The sequence below is a fragment of the Thalassophryne amazonica genome, chromosome 1, assembly GCF_902500255.1.
Source record: "Thalassophryne amazonica chromosome 1, fThaAma1.1, whole genome shotgun sequence".
Classification (NCBI taxonomy): domain Eukaryota; kingdom Metazoa; phylum Chordata; class Actinopteri; order Batrachoidiformes; family Batrachoididae; genus Thalassophryne; species Thalassophryne amazonica.
In genome coordinates, this window is record NC_047103.1 from 136,619,273 (window position 1) to 136,638,402 (window position 19,130).

Here is a 19,130-nt window from a genome sequence, read left to right on the forward strand (position 1 = left end):
GAGTGATAATTTCAGTGCCACGCACACACGCATGCTGTGCACTCGCATGCACGTGTGTGTGAGGAACACAGCACTCCCTCCCACTCTGGTGCCGTGTTTGCCATCCAGACGTTTGGACATCGGGGAGTCTTCAGCGCCTTTTATGGCCATCTGTCAGCAGTCTGTGTCATCTACCTGTTGTCTACATGTGCTTTGATGCCATCTTGCAGGTGTGAATGAGGTAATCTGGATGTGTTCTGACACTGCTGACCACGCCTCTTTTCCTCCCAACTGTGTCGGATTATGGCAATATTTGCCATGTCGGGCATGGTTCCTTCTTGCTATGTGTGATGGGGCTTTGTTCAGAACTGTGGCAAGACTCAGAATCAGTCTCAATCAAAGCCTGTGTGTGTCTGATCTGTCGACCTGATCATCACATTGTTGAGGTGGTAACACTTTCCATGGTGTTGTGTTTCCTCACAGGGCCTGGCCTTGCCTTCATCGCCTACCCCAGAGCTGTAGCCATGATGCCTTTACCTCAGGTCTGGGCTGTCTGCTTCTTCCTCATGATCATCATGCTGGGTTTGGACTCAGTGGTAAACAGTGTTTGATAAATTACCTCATTTTTATCCTCTAACTACTCACATATGGACAGACCATGTGAGCAAGATTCCAGCGCACCTGCACCATCATTATAACCGAGTCGATCCTCTGCTTCCTTGTGCAGTTTGTGTGTCTGGAGGCCCTGATGACGTCTCTGACAGACTTGTACCCGCAGCTGATCAGACGAGGTCACCGCAGAGAGCTGCTGCTGCTGTTTATCTGCCTTGGCTGCTTCCTCATAGGCCTGGTCATGGTCACACCGGTACATCATGTTTGATTTGTGGTTGTGTTTTTGGTTTGTTTTCATATGAAAGTACAAGCCTGTTTGTTCTGTCTGTCTTCTGTGCAGGGTGGTCTGTATGTCTTTCAGATCTATGACCGTTTCTCCTACAGTGGAGTCAGCCTGCTTCTGGTCTCTATCTTCCAGTCTCTGGCCATCGGCTGGGTCTATGGTTTGAATCCCACCCACTTCTTTGCTCTCCTCCTCTGAGTTGGCTTCAGGGACATGAAAGTTTTGTTCTTTATGGCCTTGTTCACACAGGAGTCGCGTACAACATTATGTATATAGTGCAACATGCATCTACTTTGAGTCAATGAGACATACAGACATCAGGTGGCAACATGCGTACGTATAGTGTAGAGTAATGAGCCTTTCACACTGAATACTTCAGGCCAATCCGTCAACGCTTCCCAATCCGTCGGATGCGTTTCCAAGCGGCAAGAGGGCGGAGATTGCAACATCACACTCTGGCTGTTTCCACAACCTGAAAAAAGTTCAGCGATTGCCATCTTGAATTTGCATCACCTGAACCACAAAAAGCTTTAAGAAACAGCAGTAAAACGATTCTCCCATCACTCTGCTGGGAGAAGCTTTTTTTTCAGCTACTTTTCGGAGTGACGTCGGCCGAGGAAGGACTGACGACTTGGTGGGATATCGATCGTACTGCGACAGCGGGCCGACCCACACGGAGACAGGCATCATTTCTGGGCAGACCGAGGCAGGCAGCCAGGGGGATGGAGCAAACCCACTCAGTCCGAAATCTCCCACTTTTTGCATATATGCTAAGTCCCAGTTTGCCCAGCAGAGTTTAGTTCTGCAGCTTTATCTAGGTGAGAATAAAATAAAAGTAAAACATGACGTTTCTGCACTGCTGTGAAGGTTTATTGAGTGGCTAATGTTAGCGTAACTTTTAGCACAGTTGATCTGAGTAAACACTTTAATTTGTAAATGGTTCAGTGTTTCTTATTTTTACCAAATAAAGCTACAGCTTTTTTCAGAGACCACAAATTTCAACTTTAAATAACTTTTTTTGGGGGGGGCATACTTTTTTCCTCTTTTTTCTTTTTTATATAAAAACTGTTTAGTGTTTCTTTATATTTAAAGAAATATTTTTATTTGTCCCAATCACGAACATTTGCTGTGCAGACAACTAAACTTCCACTGATGAGCTGAACACCACAAAGTCCAGTCGAAAAAACATCTCTGCTCTTCAAAATAGGACAAAAGTGTCTTCAGCAACACCACCAGAGGTCAAAGAGACCTTCATCTGGTTCCGAGAATCCAGCATAACATCACCTGCTAAATAAAAGGCTCATTCAACAGCAACTATTTTATTATTTTTAAAAAGCTGTTTCATTTTATATTTTAACAATAAATGAACGGATCATTAAAAATGTCCACGAATCAAAGTCAAAAGACATTTGCACAGGTAGAAGCTCTCCACTTATTGCGCTCAAATTCATATTTTAGAAATGACTCTGTCCTGATAACAACATTAAAGGCAATTACATATTTTGGCGAAATTACAAGTTGAAATGACCATTTAAAAAATTCATCATGAGGTTTATGTCACAGAAATCCTACTTTACAATCACACTGCAGTCATTGTTAAATTATTTCCTGTTGCATTTATAATAAACATTTGTGTCTGTTTTTCTGGTTGAAATGAGATATAAATAATCTACCAGACTTAAAAAAAAATGTACAAATTTCCATGTTATTTTGTCTAAAAATAAATGGCCGAGGTTCCTTATGTTAAACAAGAAATGATCTAATCTGAAATAAAAGGTGGTTTTAATTTACAGATGAAAGGTTTCTAAAGAACCATTTATTGATTTATTTAGCTATTTTAATTATTTAGCTATTTTAATTACAAGTAACAGTAATCAGAAATTCTGAGGTAACAAAACAACAAAAAACATTTCCAAGGATTTTTCTTCAGAAGACTGCTCTATAAATGAGCAGTCCTGTGACACATTTGTTTTGTACAGATCAGTGGTTTCTGCACCAATCTGTTTTGTAGAGATCAGTGGTTTCTGCACCAATCGATTTTGTAGAGATCAGCTGTTTCTGCCACTAGTCTTCCATGTTTTGGCCCGACGTGTCGTTCCTATTGGACAGCGCGAAGGTACGTCACAGCTCAGAGCGTTGAAAGTTGGATTGGGTTGAACTTTGACTGCGTCAGCGTGCCGACAAGTGGCAATGTGCGCTCCCATCAGAAGCGTCAGTTTAGCTCGGCTTTTGACGCGACGCTTCTGACGCATCTAAAAAGCAATGCGTCTCATTGAAAATAATGCTTTTTAGACTGATTTTTGATGCATTTGACGCTTCCGACGTGTTCAGTGTGAAAGGCCCTTAAGACACCTCGATGCATCTGCAGTATTTCTACATCCTCAATACATGGCGCTACACCTGTGTCGGGAGGTTTCAATAGTGTATATAAACAGTATTTTCCAGTATATTTGTGCTATCGAGCACCACATACTGTTGTTTTGTGTATTTCTTTTTCTTTTCTTTCTTCATACATTTCAGCCATTTCATTGACAGTAATTAGTACATTTGGGAAGTGTGTGCAAGAATAGCAATTTGTTTCAACTGAAATCTATTTTGACTAATGGTTCCTGGTGGAATATTAACCCAAAAGTTGTTGTTTGGCACTCATCAGCACTGATTCCCTGTCTCATATTGGTGTCCATCTTGGATATTACAGCAAAATTCTTTGTTGTGGTTGCCAATTTTATATCAACCATGTTGTCCTGTATGCATCTCTCATGCAAGCTCATAGTGGATTTCGTCAGCATTAGTGAAACATTTTATCTCCAAATTGTATTACTGTATGTCTCACCTGTCAAAAATAGGTGGTGCATCTCAAAAATTTTCATTATTTTTGTTGTGTACAGTGAGGAAAATAAGTATTTGAACACCCTGTGGTTTTGCAAGTTCTCCCACTTAGAAATCATGGAGGGGTCTGAAATTTTCATCTTAGTTGCATGTCCACTGTGAGAGACATATTCTAAAAAAAATCCAGAAATCACAGTCTATGATTTTTTAATACTTTATTTGTATGTTACTGCTGCAAATACGTATTTGAACACCTACCAATCAGCAAGAATTCTGGCTCACACAGACCTGTTAATTTTTCTTTAAGAAGCCCTTTTATTCTGCACTCTTTACCTGTATTAATTGCACCTGTTTGAACTTGTAACCTGTATAAAAGACACCTGTTCACACACTCAATCAATCACACTCCAACCTGTCCACCATAGCCAAGACCAAAGAGCTGTCTATGGACACCACAGACAAAACTGTAGACCTGCACAAGGCTGGGATGGACTATAGGACAACAGGCAAGCAGCTTGGTAGAAGACAACAACTGTTATGATTATTTATTAGAAAGTGGAAGAAACAGAAAATGACTGTCAATCTCCCTCTGTCTGGGATTCCATGCAAGATCTCACTTTGTGTGGTAAGGATGATTCTGAGAAAGCTCAGAACTACACAGGAGGACCTGGTCAATGACCCGAAGAGAGCTGGGACCACAGTCACAAAGATTACATTAGTAACACATGTTGCTGTCATGATTTAAAATCCTGCAGGGCAGCAAGGTCCCCCTGCTCAAGCCAGCACATGTCCAGGCCTGTTTGAAGTTCACCAGTGACCATCTGGATGATCCAGAGGAGGCATGGGAGAAGGTCATGTGGTCAGACGAGACCAGAATATTGTTTTTTGGAATCAACTCCACTTACCATGTTTAGAGGATGAGAACAAACCCAAGAAAACCATCCCAACCATGAAGCATGGGGGTGGAAACATCATGCTCTGGGGGTGCTCTTCTGCAAAGGGGATAGGACGACTGCATGGTATTGAAGGGAGGATGGATGGGGTCATGTATTGCGAGATTTTGGCAAACAACCTCCTTCCCTCAGTAAGAGCATTGAAGATGGGTCATGGCTGGGTCTTCCAGCATGACAGTGACCCCAAACACACAGCCAAGGCAACTAAGTAGGGGCTCCGTAAGAAGCATTTCAAGGTCCTGGAGTGGCCTGGCCAGTCTCCAGTCCTGAACTCAACAGAAAATGTTTGGGAGCTGAAACTCCAAACCTGAAAGATTTGGAGAAGATCTGTATGGAGGAGTGGACCAAAATCCCTGCTGCAGTGTGTGAAAACCTGGTGAAAAACTACAGGAAACGTTTGACCTCTGTAATTGCAAACAGAGGCTACTGTACCAAATATTAACATTGATTTTCACAGGTGTTGAAATACTTATTTGCAGCAGTAACATGCAAATAAGTTATTTTAAAAAAATCATATGTTGTGATTTCCAGATTGTTTTTTTTTGTTGTTTTTTTTTGTTTAGATTATGTCTCTCATTGGACATGCACCTAAGATGAAAATTTCAGACCCCTCCATTATTTCTAAGTGGGAGAACGTGCAAAACAACAGGGTGTTCAAATACTTATTTTCCTCACTGTATTTCAGAATGTGAAAACCTGAAAAGACTCATTACGTATAAACTAAAATGTTTCAAGCATTTGTGAATTTTAATTTTATAATTGTGGCCTACAGCCCCCCAAATATAGAAAATGTGTATCTGAAAATATTAGAATATGCAATTTGAAGTCACTATTTCTGCAGTATAAATCCCATGAATGTCTGTCTGGTTCAGTATACACAACCATAATCATGAGGAAGCCTGCTGGGTTGGCAGTTATACAGAAGACCCTCACTGACACCCTCCACAAGGAAGGTAAGTCACAGAAAGCCACAGATGCATAAGTAACAGTGATGACCACAGCCTTGAGAAGACTGTCAACCAAAGCAAATTCAAGAACTTGGGGCAGCTTCACAAGGAGTGGACTGAGGCTGGAGTCAGTGCATCAAGAGCCACAATGCACCGACATGCCCAGGAAATGGGCTACTCCTGAACCAGAGACTATGTCAAAAGCATCTTCCCTGGGTACAAAAAGAACTAGACCATTGCCCAGTGGTCCAAAGTCCTCTTTTAAGATTAAAGTAACTTTTGCATTTCCACTATGATAAACCAGAGAACACTGCAGTCATCCAGTCTAGAAGACAAATACATGGATCAGAGTCTCTGTTCCAGAGACAAAATAACATGTTACAAAATAACATGATTTTTTTTTTCTAACCTTGGCTATACGTAGTATCCTGGGCAGAGCAGAGAGTCAAATGTCCAAACAATTATATTTTAAACCTCCAAAAGCCAGTAAGCTAAACCCAGATTTATGAATTAGAGCACAACTTCCACCTTGCTTTGTGTCACAAGGGACATGACTAAATGTGTACACCAGTAGACAGGCTTCATTTTAGGGGAGGACGGCAGTAGGTTTCAACCAGGTGTCACATAAACCAATCATATAATTTATCAACAAGAGATCATTTATCAACAAGAATTTTGAGGACCTTATGTTAATGGGACCCAAACTAAGAACCTCACTGGGGATGACATTTTGACAATTGGGATTTGTTGGGTGGTTCCAGAGTAATATATACACTGAACAAAAATATAAACACAACACTTTTGTTTTTCCTCCCATTTTTCATGAGCTGAGCTCAAAGATCTAAAACATTTTCTCTATATACAACAGACCTCACTCACTCACTCACTCACCTTCAACCATTACTTGAGGACAATTTAAACTTTCCAATTCACCTAAGCTGCATGTCTTCAGATGTGGGAGCACCCAGAGAGAATCTACGTAAACATGGGGAGAACATGCAAACTCCACACAGAAAAGCCACAGATGGGAATCGAACCCATGACATTCTTGCTGATAGGCAACATTGCAATCCACTAACCCACTGTGCTGCCCTACAACAGACCTGTTTCTCTCAAATATTGTTCACGAATCTGTTTAAATCTGTGTTATTGAGCACTTCTCAAACAACATCCCAGTTCTTGCATGGCAAATGGTGGTCTCACCAGATACTGACTTACGAGGGCTGTCCGTAAAGTATAGGTCCTTTTTATTTTTTTCAAAAACTATATGGATTTCATTCATATGTTTTTACGTCAGACATGCTTGAACCCTCGTGCGCATGCGTGAGTTTTTCCACGCCTGTCAGTGACGTCATTCGCCTGTGAGCACTCCTTGTGGGAGGAGTCGTCCAGCCCCTCGTCGGAATTCCTTTGTCTGAGAAGTTGCTGAGAGACTGGCGCTTTGTTTGATCAAAATTTTTTCTAAACCTGTGAGACACATCGAAGTGGACATGGTTCGAAAAATTAAGCTGGTTTTCAGTGAAAATTTTAACAGCTGATGAGAGATTTTGAGGTGATTCTGTCGCTTTAAGGACTTTTCATGGTGCGAGACGTCGCTCAGCGCTCTCAGGCAGCGTCATCAGCCTGTTTCAAGCTTAAAACCTTCACATTTCAGGCTCTATTGATCCAGGACGTCATGAGAGAACAGAGACGTTTCAGAAGAAGTCGGTTTCAGCATTTTATCCGGATATTCCACTGTTAAAGGAGATTTTTTTAATGAAAGATGTGCGGACGGGTCCGCGCTTCGGGACGCAGCCGAAGCGGTGGCACAGGAAAAACACCTCCGTGTTGATAACCATTTGTTAAAATCCAGTTGGCTTTTGATGGCTTTCAGTGGAGTGAGTATATGAGAAATTGTTTATCAGCTGGAGATGTTCCAACTTGTCCTTAAGGCTTCCAGCAGAGGTGTTTTTCCTGTGACGGAGCGTTGCGGCGGCTGCGAGCCGACGCTGCAATCCGCCCGCACGTCTTTCATTAAAAAAATCTCTTTTAACAGTGGAATATCCGGATAAAATGCTGAAGCCGACTTCTTCTGAAACTTCTCTGTTCTCTCACGATGTCCTGGATCAACAGAGCCTGAAATGTGGAGGTTTTAAGCTTGAAACAGGCTGATGACGCTGCCTGAGAGCGCTGCACGACGTCTCACACCGTGGGAAGTCGTTAAAGCGACAGAATCACCTCAAAATCTCTCATCAGCTGTTAAAATTTTCACTGAAAACCAGCTTAATTTTTCGAACCATGTCCACTTCGATGTGTCTCACAGGTTTAGAAAAAATTTTGATCAAACAAAGCGCCAGTCTCTCAGCAACTTCTCAGACAAAGGAATTCCGACGAGGGGCTGGACGACTCCTCCCACAAGGAGTGCTCACAGGCGAATGACGTCACCAACAGGCGTGGAAAAACTCACGCATGCGCACGAGGGTTCAAGCATGTCTGACGTAAAAACATATGAATGAAATCCATATAGTTTTTGAAAAAAATAAAAGGACCTATACTTTACGGACAGACCTCGTATTTTCTGACTCCGCTGCCCCAAAAGCAAAACTGCACATTTCAGAATGGCCTTTTATTATTGCCAGCCTAAGGCACACCTGTCCAATAATAATGCTGTCAAATCAGTATCTTCATATGCCACACTTGTGAGGTGGGATGGATTATCTCGGCAAAGGAGCAGTGCTCACAATAGAAAATGTTCTAGATCTTAGAGTTCAGCTCATGAAAAATGGCATTTATATTGCATTTATATTTTTGTTCAGTGAAAGTAAGATGCCTTAAATTAGGTTTGGGTTCATGAAGTTCCCCACGGATTGAAGATAGCAGACATGGAATATTTGATATTGCAGAAACAGCTAGTGGGGCCCTCAATTTTACTGTTATCCAGTGTAGTAATAGGAACAAAATTTTCAAAACATGCCTCTCTACGGTCTTTCTGGGTATGTAAAATGTAAAAACAGAATACAATTATTTGTAAATCCTCTTCAACCAATATTCAATTGAATACACCGCAAAGACAAGATATTTAATGTTCAAACTGATAAACTTTTTTGTTTTTGTGCATATATTTGCTCATTTTGAAATGGATGCCAACAACACGTTTCACAAAAGTTGGGACGGGGCAACAAAAGACTGGGAAAGTTGATGAATGCTCAAAGAACACCTATTTGGAAACAGGTGAGTGTCATGATTGGGTATAAAAAGGAGCATCCCCAAAAGGCTCAGCTATTCAACAAGTGCAAGTAAAAACTCTACCATGTAAAACGAAAGCCATACATCAACAACATCCATAAGCGCCACTGCCTTCTCTGGGCCCGAGCTCATTTGTAATGGACAGACGCAAAGTGGAAAAGTGTGCTGTGGTCTGATGAGTCCACATTTCAAATTGTTTGTGAAAATCATGGACGTCATGTCCTCCGGACAAAAGAGGAAAAAGACCATCCAGACTGTTACCAGCACAAAGTTCAAAAGCCAGCATCTGTGATGGTATGGGGGTGTGTTAGTGCCCATGGCATGGGCAACTTACAAATCTGTGATCTCACCATCAATGCTGAAAGGTACATCCAGGTTTTGGAACAACACACGCTACCATCCAAGCAACGTCTTATTCAGGGACGTCCCTGCTTATTTCAGCAAGACGATGCCAAGCCACATTCTGCACATGTTACAACAGCTTGGCTTCGTAGTAAAAGAGTGTGTGTACTAGACTGGGTTGCCTGCAGTCCAGACCTGTCGCCCATTGAAAATGTGTGGCACATTATGAATGTCAAGCAATAATGGGAAAGAATTCCACCTACAAAGCTTCAACAATTAGTGTCCTCAGTTCCCAAATGCTTCTTGAGTGTTGTTAGAAGGAAATGTGATGTAACACAGTGCTAAACATACCACTGTCCCAGCTTTTTTGAAATGTGTTGCAGGCATCCATTTCTACTCATAAATGAGCAAATATTTGCATAAAAACAATAAAGTTTATCAGTTTGAACAATAAATATCTAATATCTGAATTTTGTCCTGTAGCCCATCCCAGTCTCGTGCAAGTCAACAATTTTATCCCTGGTGTACTTAGATAGCTCTTTGGTCTTGGCCATGGTGGATAGGTTGAGTTCAAGTTCAGTTTAATTTCAATTTATTTTCATTTATATAGCGCCAAATCACAACAGATTTGCCTCAAGTCGCTACACACAAGTAAGGTCTAACCTTACTAATCCCCAGAGCAGCAGTGATAAAGAACAACTCCCTCTGAGGAAGAAACCTCAAGCAGACCAGACTCAAAGGGGTGACCCTCTGCTTGGGCCATGCTACAGATATTTTTCTTTGCCTTTCGGCTGTTCCCATTAGGGTTCGCCACAGCAAATCAATCGTTTCCATCTCACCCTGTCCTCTGTATCTTCCTCTGTCACACCAACCACCTGCATGTCCTCCTTCAGCACATCCATAAACCTCCTCTTTGGCCTTCCTATTCTCCTCCTGCCTGGTGGCTCCATCCTCAGCATCCTTCTCCCTATATACCCTGGGTCCCTCCTCTGCACATGTCCAAACCATCTCAATCTCGACTCTGTGACTTTGTCTCCAAACCATCCCACCTGAGCTGTCCCTCTGATATATTCATTCCTAATCTTGTCCATTCTTGTCACTCCCAAAGAGAATCTCAACATCTTCAGCTCTGCCACCTCCAGCTCTGCCTTATGTCTTTTTGTTAGTGCCACCATCTCTAAGTTGTACAACATAGCTGGTCTCACTACTGTCTTATAAACTTTCCCCTTCACTCTTGCTGATATTCTTCCGTCACAAATCACTCCTGCCACCTTTCTCCACCCACTCCACCCTGACTGCACTCTCTTCTTCACCTGTCTACCACACTCTCCATTACTTTGAACAGTTGACCCCAAATATTTAAACTCATCTACTTTAACCACTTCTACTCCTTGTAATTGCATTATTCCACTGGACTCCCTCCCATTCGCACACATGTACTCAGTCTTGCTTCTACTGACTTTCATTCCCCTTCTCTCCAAAGCATATCTCCACCTCTCCAGACTAGACTCAACTTGCTCTCTACTCTCACTACAGAACACAATGTCATCTGCAAACATCATAGTCCATGGGGACTCCTGTCTGATCTCATCTGTCAACCTGTCCATCACCACTGCAAACAAGAAAGGACTCAGAGCTGATCCTTTGTGTAATCCCACCTCCACCTTGAATGATTCTGTCATTCCAACTGTGCATCTCACTGCTGTCACACTATTCTTGTACATGTCCTGCACTACCCTAACATACTTCTCTGCCACTCCAGACTTCCTCATACAATACCACAGCTCTTCTCTTGGCACCCTATCATAAGCTTTTTCAAAGTCCACAAACACACAATGTAACTCTTTCTGGCCTTCTCTGTACTTCTCCAACAGTATTCTCAGAGCAAACATTGCATCGTAGTGCTCTTTCTCGGCATGAAACCATATTGCTATTTATCAGTCATACAGCTCTCTCCCTTTACCACTCATACTACCAACATTCAAAGTCCCCACTCTCATTTCCACCATGCTACAGACATAAATTACACAATTCACAAAATGAATATACAGGAAATGCTGTTGGTGCACAGGACAGGAGGGCTTCCAGCACAAATACCACAACTATCTCTGGATGGAGCTGCACCTTAAAAAGAGAGAAAAAAAAAAGCAGATTCAGTCATCAGAAAGACAAGAAATACAGTATAATTTATCAGCATTAAACAACAAGAAAAACAGGAAATACTAAGTTGATCGCTGGCCACTAGCCCTAAGCTTCACTAAAACACCCAGAATTTAGGTAAAGTTGAGGCCGTGGCACACTCCGTATCCTAATAAAAGTAAAAAGCGTAGAACTATACTATGCGAGTATGCTAGCCATACGAAAGGGAAAATAAGTGCATCTTAAGTTTGGATTTGAAAGGTTTATTCACGCAGGGAGATCATTTCACAGAACAGGGCCACAATAAGAGAAAGCTCTATGACCCGGAGCCTTCTTATTTACCTTAGGGACACAAAATAGTCCTGAACCCTGAGAACGCAAAGCCCGGGCTGACATGTAAGGTTTAATTAGGTCAGCTAGGTATGGAGGTGCCAGTCCGTGAACAATTTTATAGACGAGTAGCAGAACCTTCAAATCTGATCTCACTGGGACAGGAAGCCAGTGAAGGGATGGGAAAATGTGTGTAATGTGGTTGAACTTTTTGCTTCATGTCAAAAGTCTGGCTGCAGTATTTTGAACCAATTGGAGAGTCCTAATGCTGGGCTGCAGTAAACAAGAAAATAGAACATTGCAGTAATCCACTCTAGAAGAGATAAATGCACTGATCATGGTCTCAGCATCAGCCACAGACAGGATGAGATGAATCTTCACTATATTTTGCAGGTGGAAAAAAGCACCTTGTAATATTTCTAATGTGGAGGTCAAAGGACAATGGAGGATCAAAAATTACCCCAAGTTCCTCACTTTGTCAGTGTGATGTATGACACACAAGCCGAGGCTAAGTGTTAACTGGTCAAATTGATGCCGATGTCGCAATGCAATCCCAAAGCACTGCAGTAAGTGCCCAAGGGGTGTTATATAAAGGGAGAAAAGCAGGGGGCCTAAGACAGACCCCTGTGGAGTCCCAAATTTCATATCACTATGGTTAGAGGTAGTGTTATTGTACAAAACACAGTGAGAATGACTGGTCAGGTATGACGTCAACCATGCAAGGGCACTCCCAGTAATCCCAAAATGATTTTCCAGCCTATCAAGTAGAATATGATGATCCACAGTATCAAATGCAGCACTGAGATCTAACAGCACAAGAACCATAGTAGTGTCTGAATCCATTACAAGCAGAAGATAATTCACCACTTTAGTGAGAGCCATCTCTGTGGAATGATATTTTCTAAAAGCAGAGTGCAGTGGCTCAAAGAGATTATTCCCAGTAAGATAGTCCACGAGCTGCAGTGACACCATTTTTTCCAGACTTTTACAGCAAAATGATAGATTTAATAACAGACGACAGTTTTTCAATACACTATGGTCAAGATTAGGTTTCTTAAGTAATGGTTTAATCACTGCAGATTTGAAACATTTCTGAACAGATCTAAAAGTTAAAGAAAGATTAATAATTTCCAGCACAGTCAGCCCAAGAGCGAGCCACAGCTCCTAAACAGTTTTGTTGGCATTGGATCAAATAACAGGTTTGTCTATTGTTGACGTTACGAGGTTTGTCAGCATGCCTAGAGAGATATTCTCATATTCTGTAAATCTAGGTAATACCTCAGTAATGCTCACCTCAATAGTAGCGTGTAGTGGCTGGGTTAAGGCATGCTGGGATATGTTTAACCTAATGTCTTCTATTTTCTTCTCAAAGTAATCCAGGAAATCTTGTGCTATAAAAGGAGAGCAAACTACAGGTGGCTGTCCATGAATAAGTGTTGCCACCGTGTCAAACAAGAACTTTGGGTTATGCTTGTTTTTGTTGATCAAATCCGAGTAATTGGTCCACTTTGTAGTAATGCATGCTTATAGTCTAAGATAGCATCACGCCACGCAAGGTGGAATACTTCTAATTTTGAACTACGCCATTTCTGTTCTAGACCTCTAGCCTTATGCTTGAGGTCACGCAGGCAATCATTGAACCAAGGTGACTGTGATTGGGAGAGCGCAGTTTTTAACACAGGTGGTGCAGTCATGCTGAGTGCAGTTTTGAGCACTGAGTTTAAACTATCCACAAGACTGTTGACTGATTGGGTATTTGCCAAATGTGAAGCTAAGACATCAGCCAGTCTAGCTTCGAGTTCAGTCTTAGTTGAGGAGTTGATGCATCACCGTAGTGATAAATAAGTTTGTTGTTCCACAAAACATGGCAGCAAAACTGTAAACTTAATAAATGAATGATCAGAGACCACTGATGTAACAGGCATGATGCCAATATTCATGACAACAATACCATGTGCAAGAACCAAATCCAGGGTATTTCCACTAATGTGCATCAAGTCCCGAATGCATTGCCGAAATCCTAATGCATCCACAATTTCCAGAAATGATTTGCAGAGGGGATCAGAAGGCTTATTTGTATGAACGTTAAAGTCACCAGTGATCAAATGTTATCTGCACTAGTTGACAAGTTAGAGATGAACACACCAAATTCATCTAAGAATTCAGAATATGGGCCAGGAGGCCTATATACAGTGACAAAGTAATACGGCTGATTTTTATTCTTCTCACCTTGGCAATGCATAATATCCTGAGCAGAGCGGAGACTCAGATGCTCAAACGGGTTTTATTTGTGACCCCAACAGCTAATAAGCTAAACCTAGATTTATAAATAAGAGCAAGACCCCCGACTTGCTTCACATCACGAGGTACATGACTAAATGTATATGCTGGTGGGCAGGCCTCATTTAAGGGGAGGACAGCTGTCGGTTTAAGCCAGGTTTCACATAACCCAATCATATCTAAGTGATGATCAATAATCAGATCATTTATCAACAATGATTTTGAGAACAGTGATCTTATGGTAATGAGACCCAGACTAAGGACTTCAGTTTGGGTATAGGGGTGGTTCCAGAGTAGCATATATAAGATGCCTAGAAGTAGGTTTAAGTTTGAGATATTCCACGTGAGCTGTAGGTAGCAGACACAAAATCTTTCATATTGTTGGAACAACCATTGGGCCATCCTCAATTTCAACATCATCCACTGTAGTAATGGGTATTAATTTTGCAAAGCATATCCCTCTATGGTTTTATGGACATGTCTACGGAAGCAGGCCACAGTCTCAACTTGTTGAATTTCCCTCCCTGGTAGATAAACTGCACTCTCACCATAATGGATTGTTTGCACTAATTTCCCCACTAAGCTAATGGATTCCATACCCACATTTGTTATAAGCCTTGCAGGGTCTCTAATCACCTGCTCCGTGGCCTGCTGTAAATTCCTAATGTTACCCTGCCTGTAGAGCTCTATCTGTGTTCGCAGACAAGATGGCGGCGCCTTCCCCAGTAGGGTGGAGGCCGTCCAGCATCAGCAAGCCACTGCAGCCCGAGAACGAAGGCCAGTTATCAATAAAGCTAAATCCTTGCTGTCTGCAAAATTGTGCCAGCCACCTATTTAACGATGTCAGCCTGTTAAACGTCTCATCAGTACCCCGGAAGGGGAGGGGACCAGAGACTATTAATCGATGCCGACACATCTTTCTGGCAAGGTCACAAGTCCTCTCTACGTCCATTTTTGTGACCTCTGAGTGCTTCATCCTGACATCATTGGTGCCGACGTGAATAACTATGTGACTATATCTCATGTCCCTTAGTCTGTCTTCCCTTCTGCAGCATCAGCACCCTAAGATGGGCTGCAGTGTCGGGAGATCTGGCCTCAGGAATACATTTAGTGTCAGCCGGCGTCTGTAACCTGACATTGCGGGTGATGGAATCCCCCATCACCAAAATCCAGTGTTTTGGCCTGGAAACAGGAGTGGAAGTCACTCGTGGGCTCAGAGAATTCACATCAGGCAAATCCAAGGTTGGAGTGTGATTGACTGAGTGTGTGGACAGGTATCTTTTATACAGGTAATGAGTACAAACAGGTGGAATTAATGCAGGTAATGAGTGCAGAATAGGAGGGCTTCTTAAAGAAAAACTAACAGGTCTGTGAGAGCTAGAATTCTTGCTGGTTGGTGAGTGATCAAATACTTATTACATGCAATAAAATGCAAATTAATTATTGAAAAAACATCACACTAAGTGATTTTCTGATTTTTTTTTTTTTTTTTTGCAGATTCTGTCTCTCACAGTTGAAGTGTACCTACAATAAAAATTACAGACCTCTCCATTTTTTGTAGGTGGGAAAACGTGCAAAGATGACCCTTTGGGAATATACTGCGGTGTTTTGGGATTGCCTTTCATTGCTATGCTGATGACACTCAACGTTACATGCCAATAACTGCTGGTAATCTTACTCACATAAAATCTTTAGAAAATTGCCTTGCATCAGTGAGAAGTTGGATGTTTAGTAACTTCCTACTTTTAAACTCTGATAAGACTGAAATGATGGTTCTTGGTCCAGCAAGACATCGGCATCAATGTGACCAGCTAGTGCTTTGCTTAGGTTCATGTGTTATACAGTACATCATACAGACAAAGTGAGGAACTTTGGGGTAATTCTTGATCCTACGTTGTCCTTTAACCACCACATTAGAGTTGTTACGAGGACCGCTTTCTTCCATCTGCAAAATATAGCGAAGATTCATCCCATCCTGTCTATGGCTGATGCTGAGACTCTGATACATGCATTTATCTCTTCCAGATTGGACTATTGGAATGCTTTATTTTCTGAACAAATAGTCAGCGAGTCATAGAGCCTTTTCCTATCATGCCCCAGCTCTGTAGAACGATCTGCCTGCACAGATACGACAGTCAGACTCTGTATCACATCTAATCTACTTTGAATGAACAGACATCTGAACAAAAAACAGGCTATTCAGTTTACAACAGTTTACCATGTAAATGAAACTTTCTATTTCATGTGCTTACTCGTACTGTGGAGTATCATGTAGGCATAGTGTGCCACTTTGAGGACATCTGCATCCAAACACACATCGAGAAACTAGCCAGCTGTGTGACACATTGAGGATTTTCGCCACCATGTTGCATCTCCGCCAAGACTGCAGAAATTTCCCTGCAACAGCGAGACTCGATCACGAGTGGCATCGGCTGACTGTGTTCACGAGCACCTGAAAAAAACCCAGAACATTGACATTTTTGTGTTTTCCAAATATACATATGTATGTAAACTGAACAGCCTGTTTTTTTGTTCAGACGCCTGTTCATTCAAAGTAGATTACATGTGATACAGTTTATGATTACAGATGTTCTGTATGTGTATTTTAGACAGGAAAGTCTCCATTTAGCATAAACATTTTTCTACAATATTATGCCTGATAAAATTTGACAACAGATATAGAAGTAAAATTTTCTTTTATTTAGAAATCTTTTTTTCCCCATCCGGTTTGGGTCTACAGCTTTTCAGATAAAGATTTGCAATCATTTGCTTTGAATAAAATGTGAGGAATTAGCAATCACAAGAAACTGACATAAATTATTAAATATATACAGAATGTACAGAAACTTTATTTTCAGTGATTTTAGAACAAACTCCTGAATTTAATAAGAAAAGGTGGTGAGTGAACAACCATTCTGTTTTGTAAGCAGCTTATATCCACAGCGCTGTTGATGCTGTCAGCTGACAGCTGCACTTCACATCCTCTTTCTGTCCGTTCGGCTGGAACATACACGGTTTGGAGCCACTCATTATTTTTACCGTGGCTTTGTTGATCAGAAACGTCCTCACCTTCTTCAAAAACAATCGATATGTCACTTATATCTTCGCTATAATTGCTCACTATGCCTTTGCTGTCCGTGTCTGCCGTATAGGTAAACAGAGCCGTGCTGCGACACATTTACTCGAATGACGTCACATCCGTCGCAGCGAAAAAGTAGGTCAACTCGGAGGCGGTAAATTCAAATTCTCAGATGGGTAACAAAACGTCTAAATCCTTGTTCAGTGTAATTTTATGGTAAAAAAAACAAAGACAACATGTGGAAAAAGCTTTTTTTATTCTTCAAGAATATGTAAAAACGGCATGGCATGGCAGGGACACTTTAAATCTAAATTGAAGACGCATCGTTTTTCGCTGTTTTATCGCTAGTATTTTATGTTATTGTGTGTCTTCTATTCTTTTTACTTATTCATGTTTTTATTGTTTACTGTCATTTTTTTTTATCTTTTAATTAATTTTGTTTTGCTTTTTTAAGTTGTGCTGTGTGAAGCGCGTTGAGATGACCCCATTGTGATTTGGTGCAATATAAATTAAGAAATTTGAATTTGAATTTTGTATAAAATAAATATTTTCCCCACTGGATGTTTGATTACCAGTCAAGCTCAATCTCTGCTTCCTTGAATAAAACACTTGAACCCCGTCCATCCAGCTCTAAATAGTCACTGGCCTTGTCTGGGGAACTAATCTGGGGCACACTGGCACACCAGCCATAGGGAGTTATAGACTATTTTCCGCTTCACATTACGGTGCACTTATGGTCGAAAGCTTGTTGCTACAATAACTCATCAACACTCCCAAATATCGTGTTCATGTCAGATGCAAATATTCTCTGGACCAAAATCATGAATAAGTTGCAACATGAGTGTTCTGTGATCTTTGGTCTTTGGAACAAACCATTCAATGAGGCAAAGCCGATTTGAATGGTATGCTCCACCTTTCACCTCATGAAATATTTGTTCCATTGAAATAATGTAAAACATTAATTATTTGTTTTATATAACATCTAAATTAGATCCTTGTCGTTTGATATTTTATTAATTTATAAACAACAGAAAAGGGACTTACATTTTGGTGTTCCACTGCTGCTAAAGTTCAAATTGTGATGTGTAGTCTGGTGAGGCAGTGTATTGACTTCAGACTTCCATAAAAAAGACTGTGTAGTTCCTCGGTCCAGCCAAAAATCAGGTCAGCTTTTCATCTTTTCATCTGAACAGCTCTTCATGCATCCAGACAGCTTAAAGTGGAGTGGATTGTGTGTGTATGTGTGTGTTACAAGAATTACCACTGTCAGTTAGCGCAATCAAATTGTCGACTTGCTTGTGTCGTTGTCCCACACGTGTGCGCATGTGCTCACACAGGGTTGGCGCTTGTGCGTGGGTGTACTACAAAAAAAAAAAGACTGTGTACATCCTCAGTGCAGTGAAAAAAATCATGTCAGAAATTAGTCCAGCTTTTCATTCTAACTTCCTGCTAACAGCAGGCAGCTGTCCAGTGCAGTGGATTTGTTGTGTGTGTGTGTGTGTGTGTGTACATGTGCATTTGTGTAGGTGTGTGTGTGTGTGTGTGTGTGTGTGTGTGTGTGTGTGTGTGTGTGTGTGTGTGTGTGTGTGTGTGTGTGTGTGTGTGTGTGTGTGTGTGTGTGTGTAGAGTGCAATAGTACCAAATGTATGGAACCAAATTTGCACTCTAAATGGAACCAAACTGCACTCTAAATGGAATGCAACACAAATGGGGTGAATAATCCATGTCATGTGACATACAAAGCACCAATCAAATGATAAGGATCCACTCAACCCTTTTATAAATGTAAATGAGCGCACTGTGTCTCCTGTAACCAAGTTATATGTAGATCAAAGTAAAAAAAAGTTGTTGCCACCATACGTCAAACACTTGTACGAAACTTATCAACACTTTACACAGTTAGGGTGTGCAGAGATACTTTACTGTATAATTTCTATTTGTCAAACATTTTGATCTGTTCCCACAGCTTGAAAATGATATGAATTGAGGCTTTTCAGGTTTCAAATCCCGCAAAACCTCGGAGAGGTCGCTGCGCTGTGAGATCTCAGTAACATTGAGAACTGCACTGAGATGCTCTGATCACGCTGCACTTTAACTGCTGCACATGGACAACACCATTAACATCGTAACAT

General features: G+C 41.4%; 1 protein-coding gene across 1 annotated transcript in view; it reads left to right on the forward strand.

Moving 5' to 3' along the window:
* The window catches only part of LOC117514721 (sodium- and chloride-dependent GABA transporter 2-like), a 177,021-nt gene that overhangs the window by 147,174 nt on the left and 10,717 nt on the right, over positions 1-19,130 (forward strand). The window contains exons 10-12 of the mRNA XM_034175287.1: positions 463-575; positions 707-844; positions 932-1,034. Of these exons, the coding sequence (XP_034031178.1) occupies positions 463-575; positions 707-844; positions 932-1,034 (354 nt within the window). The remainder of the gene's footprint in view (positions 1-462; positions 576-706; positions 845-931; positions 1,035-19,130) is intronic.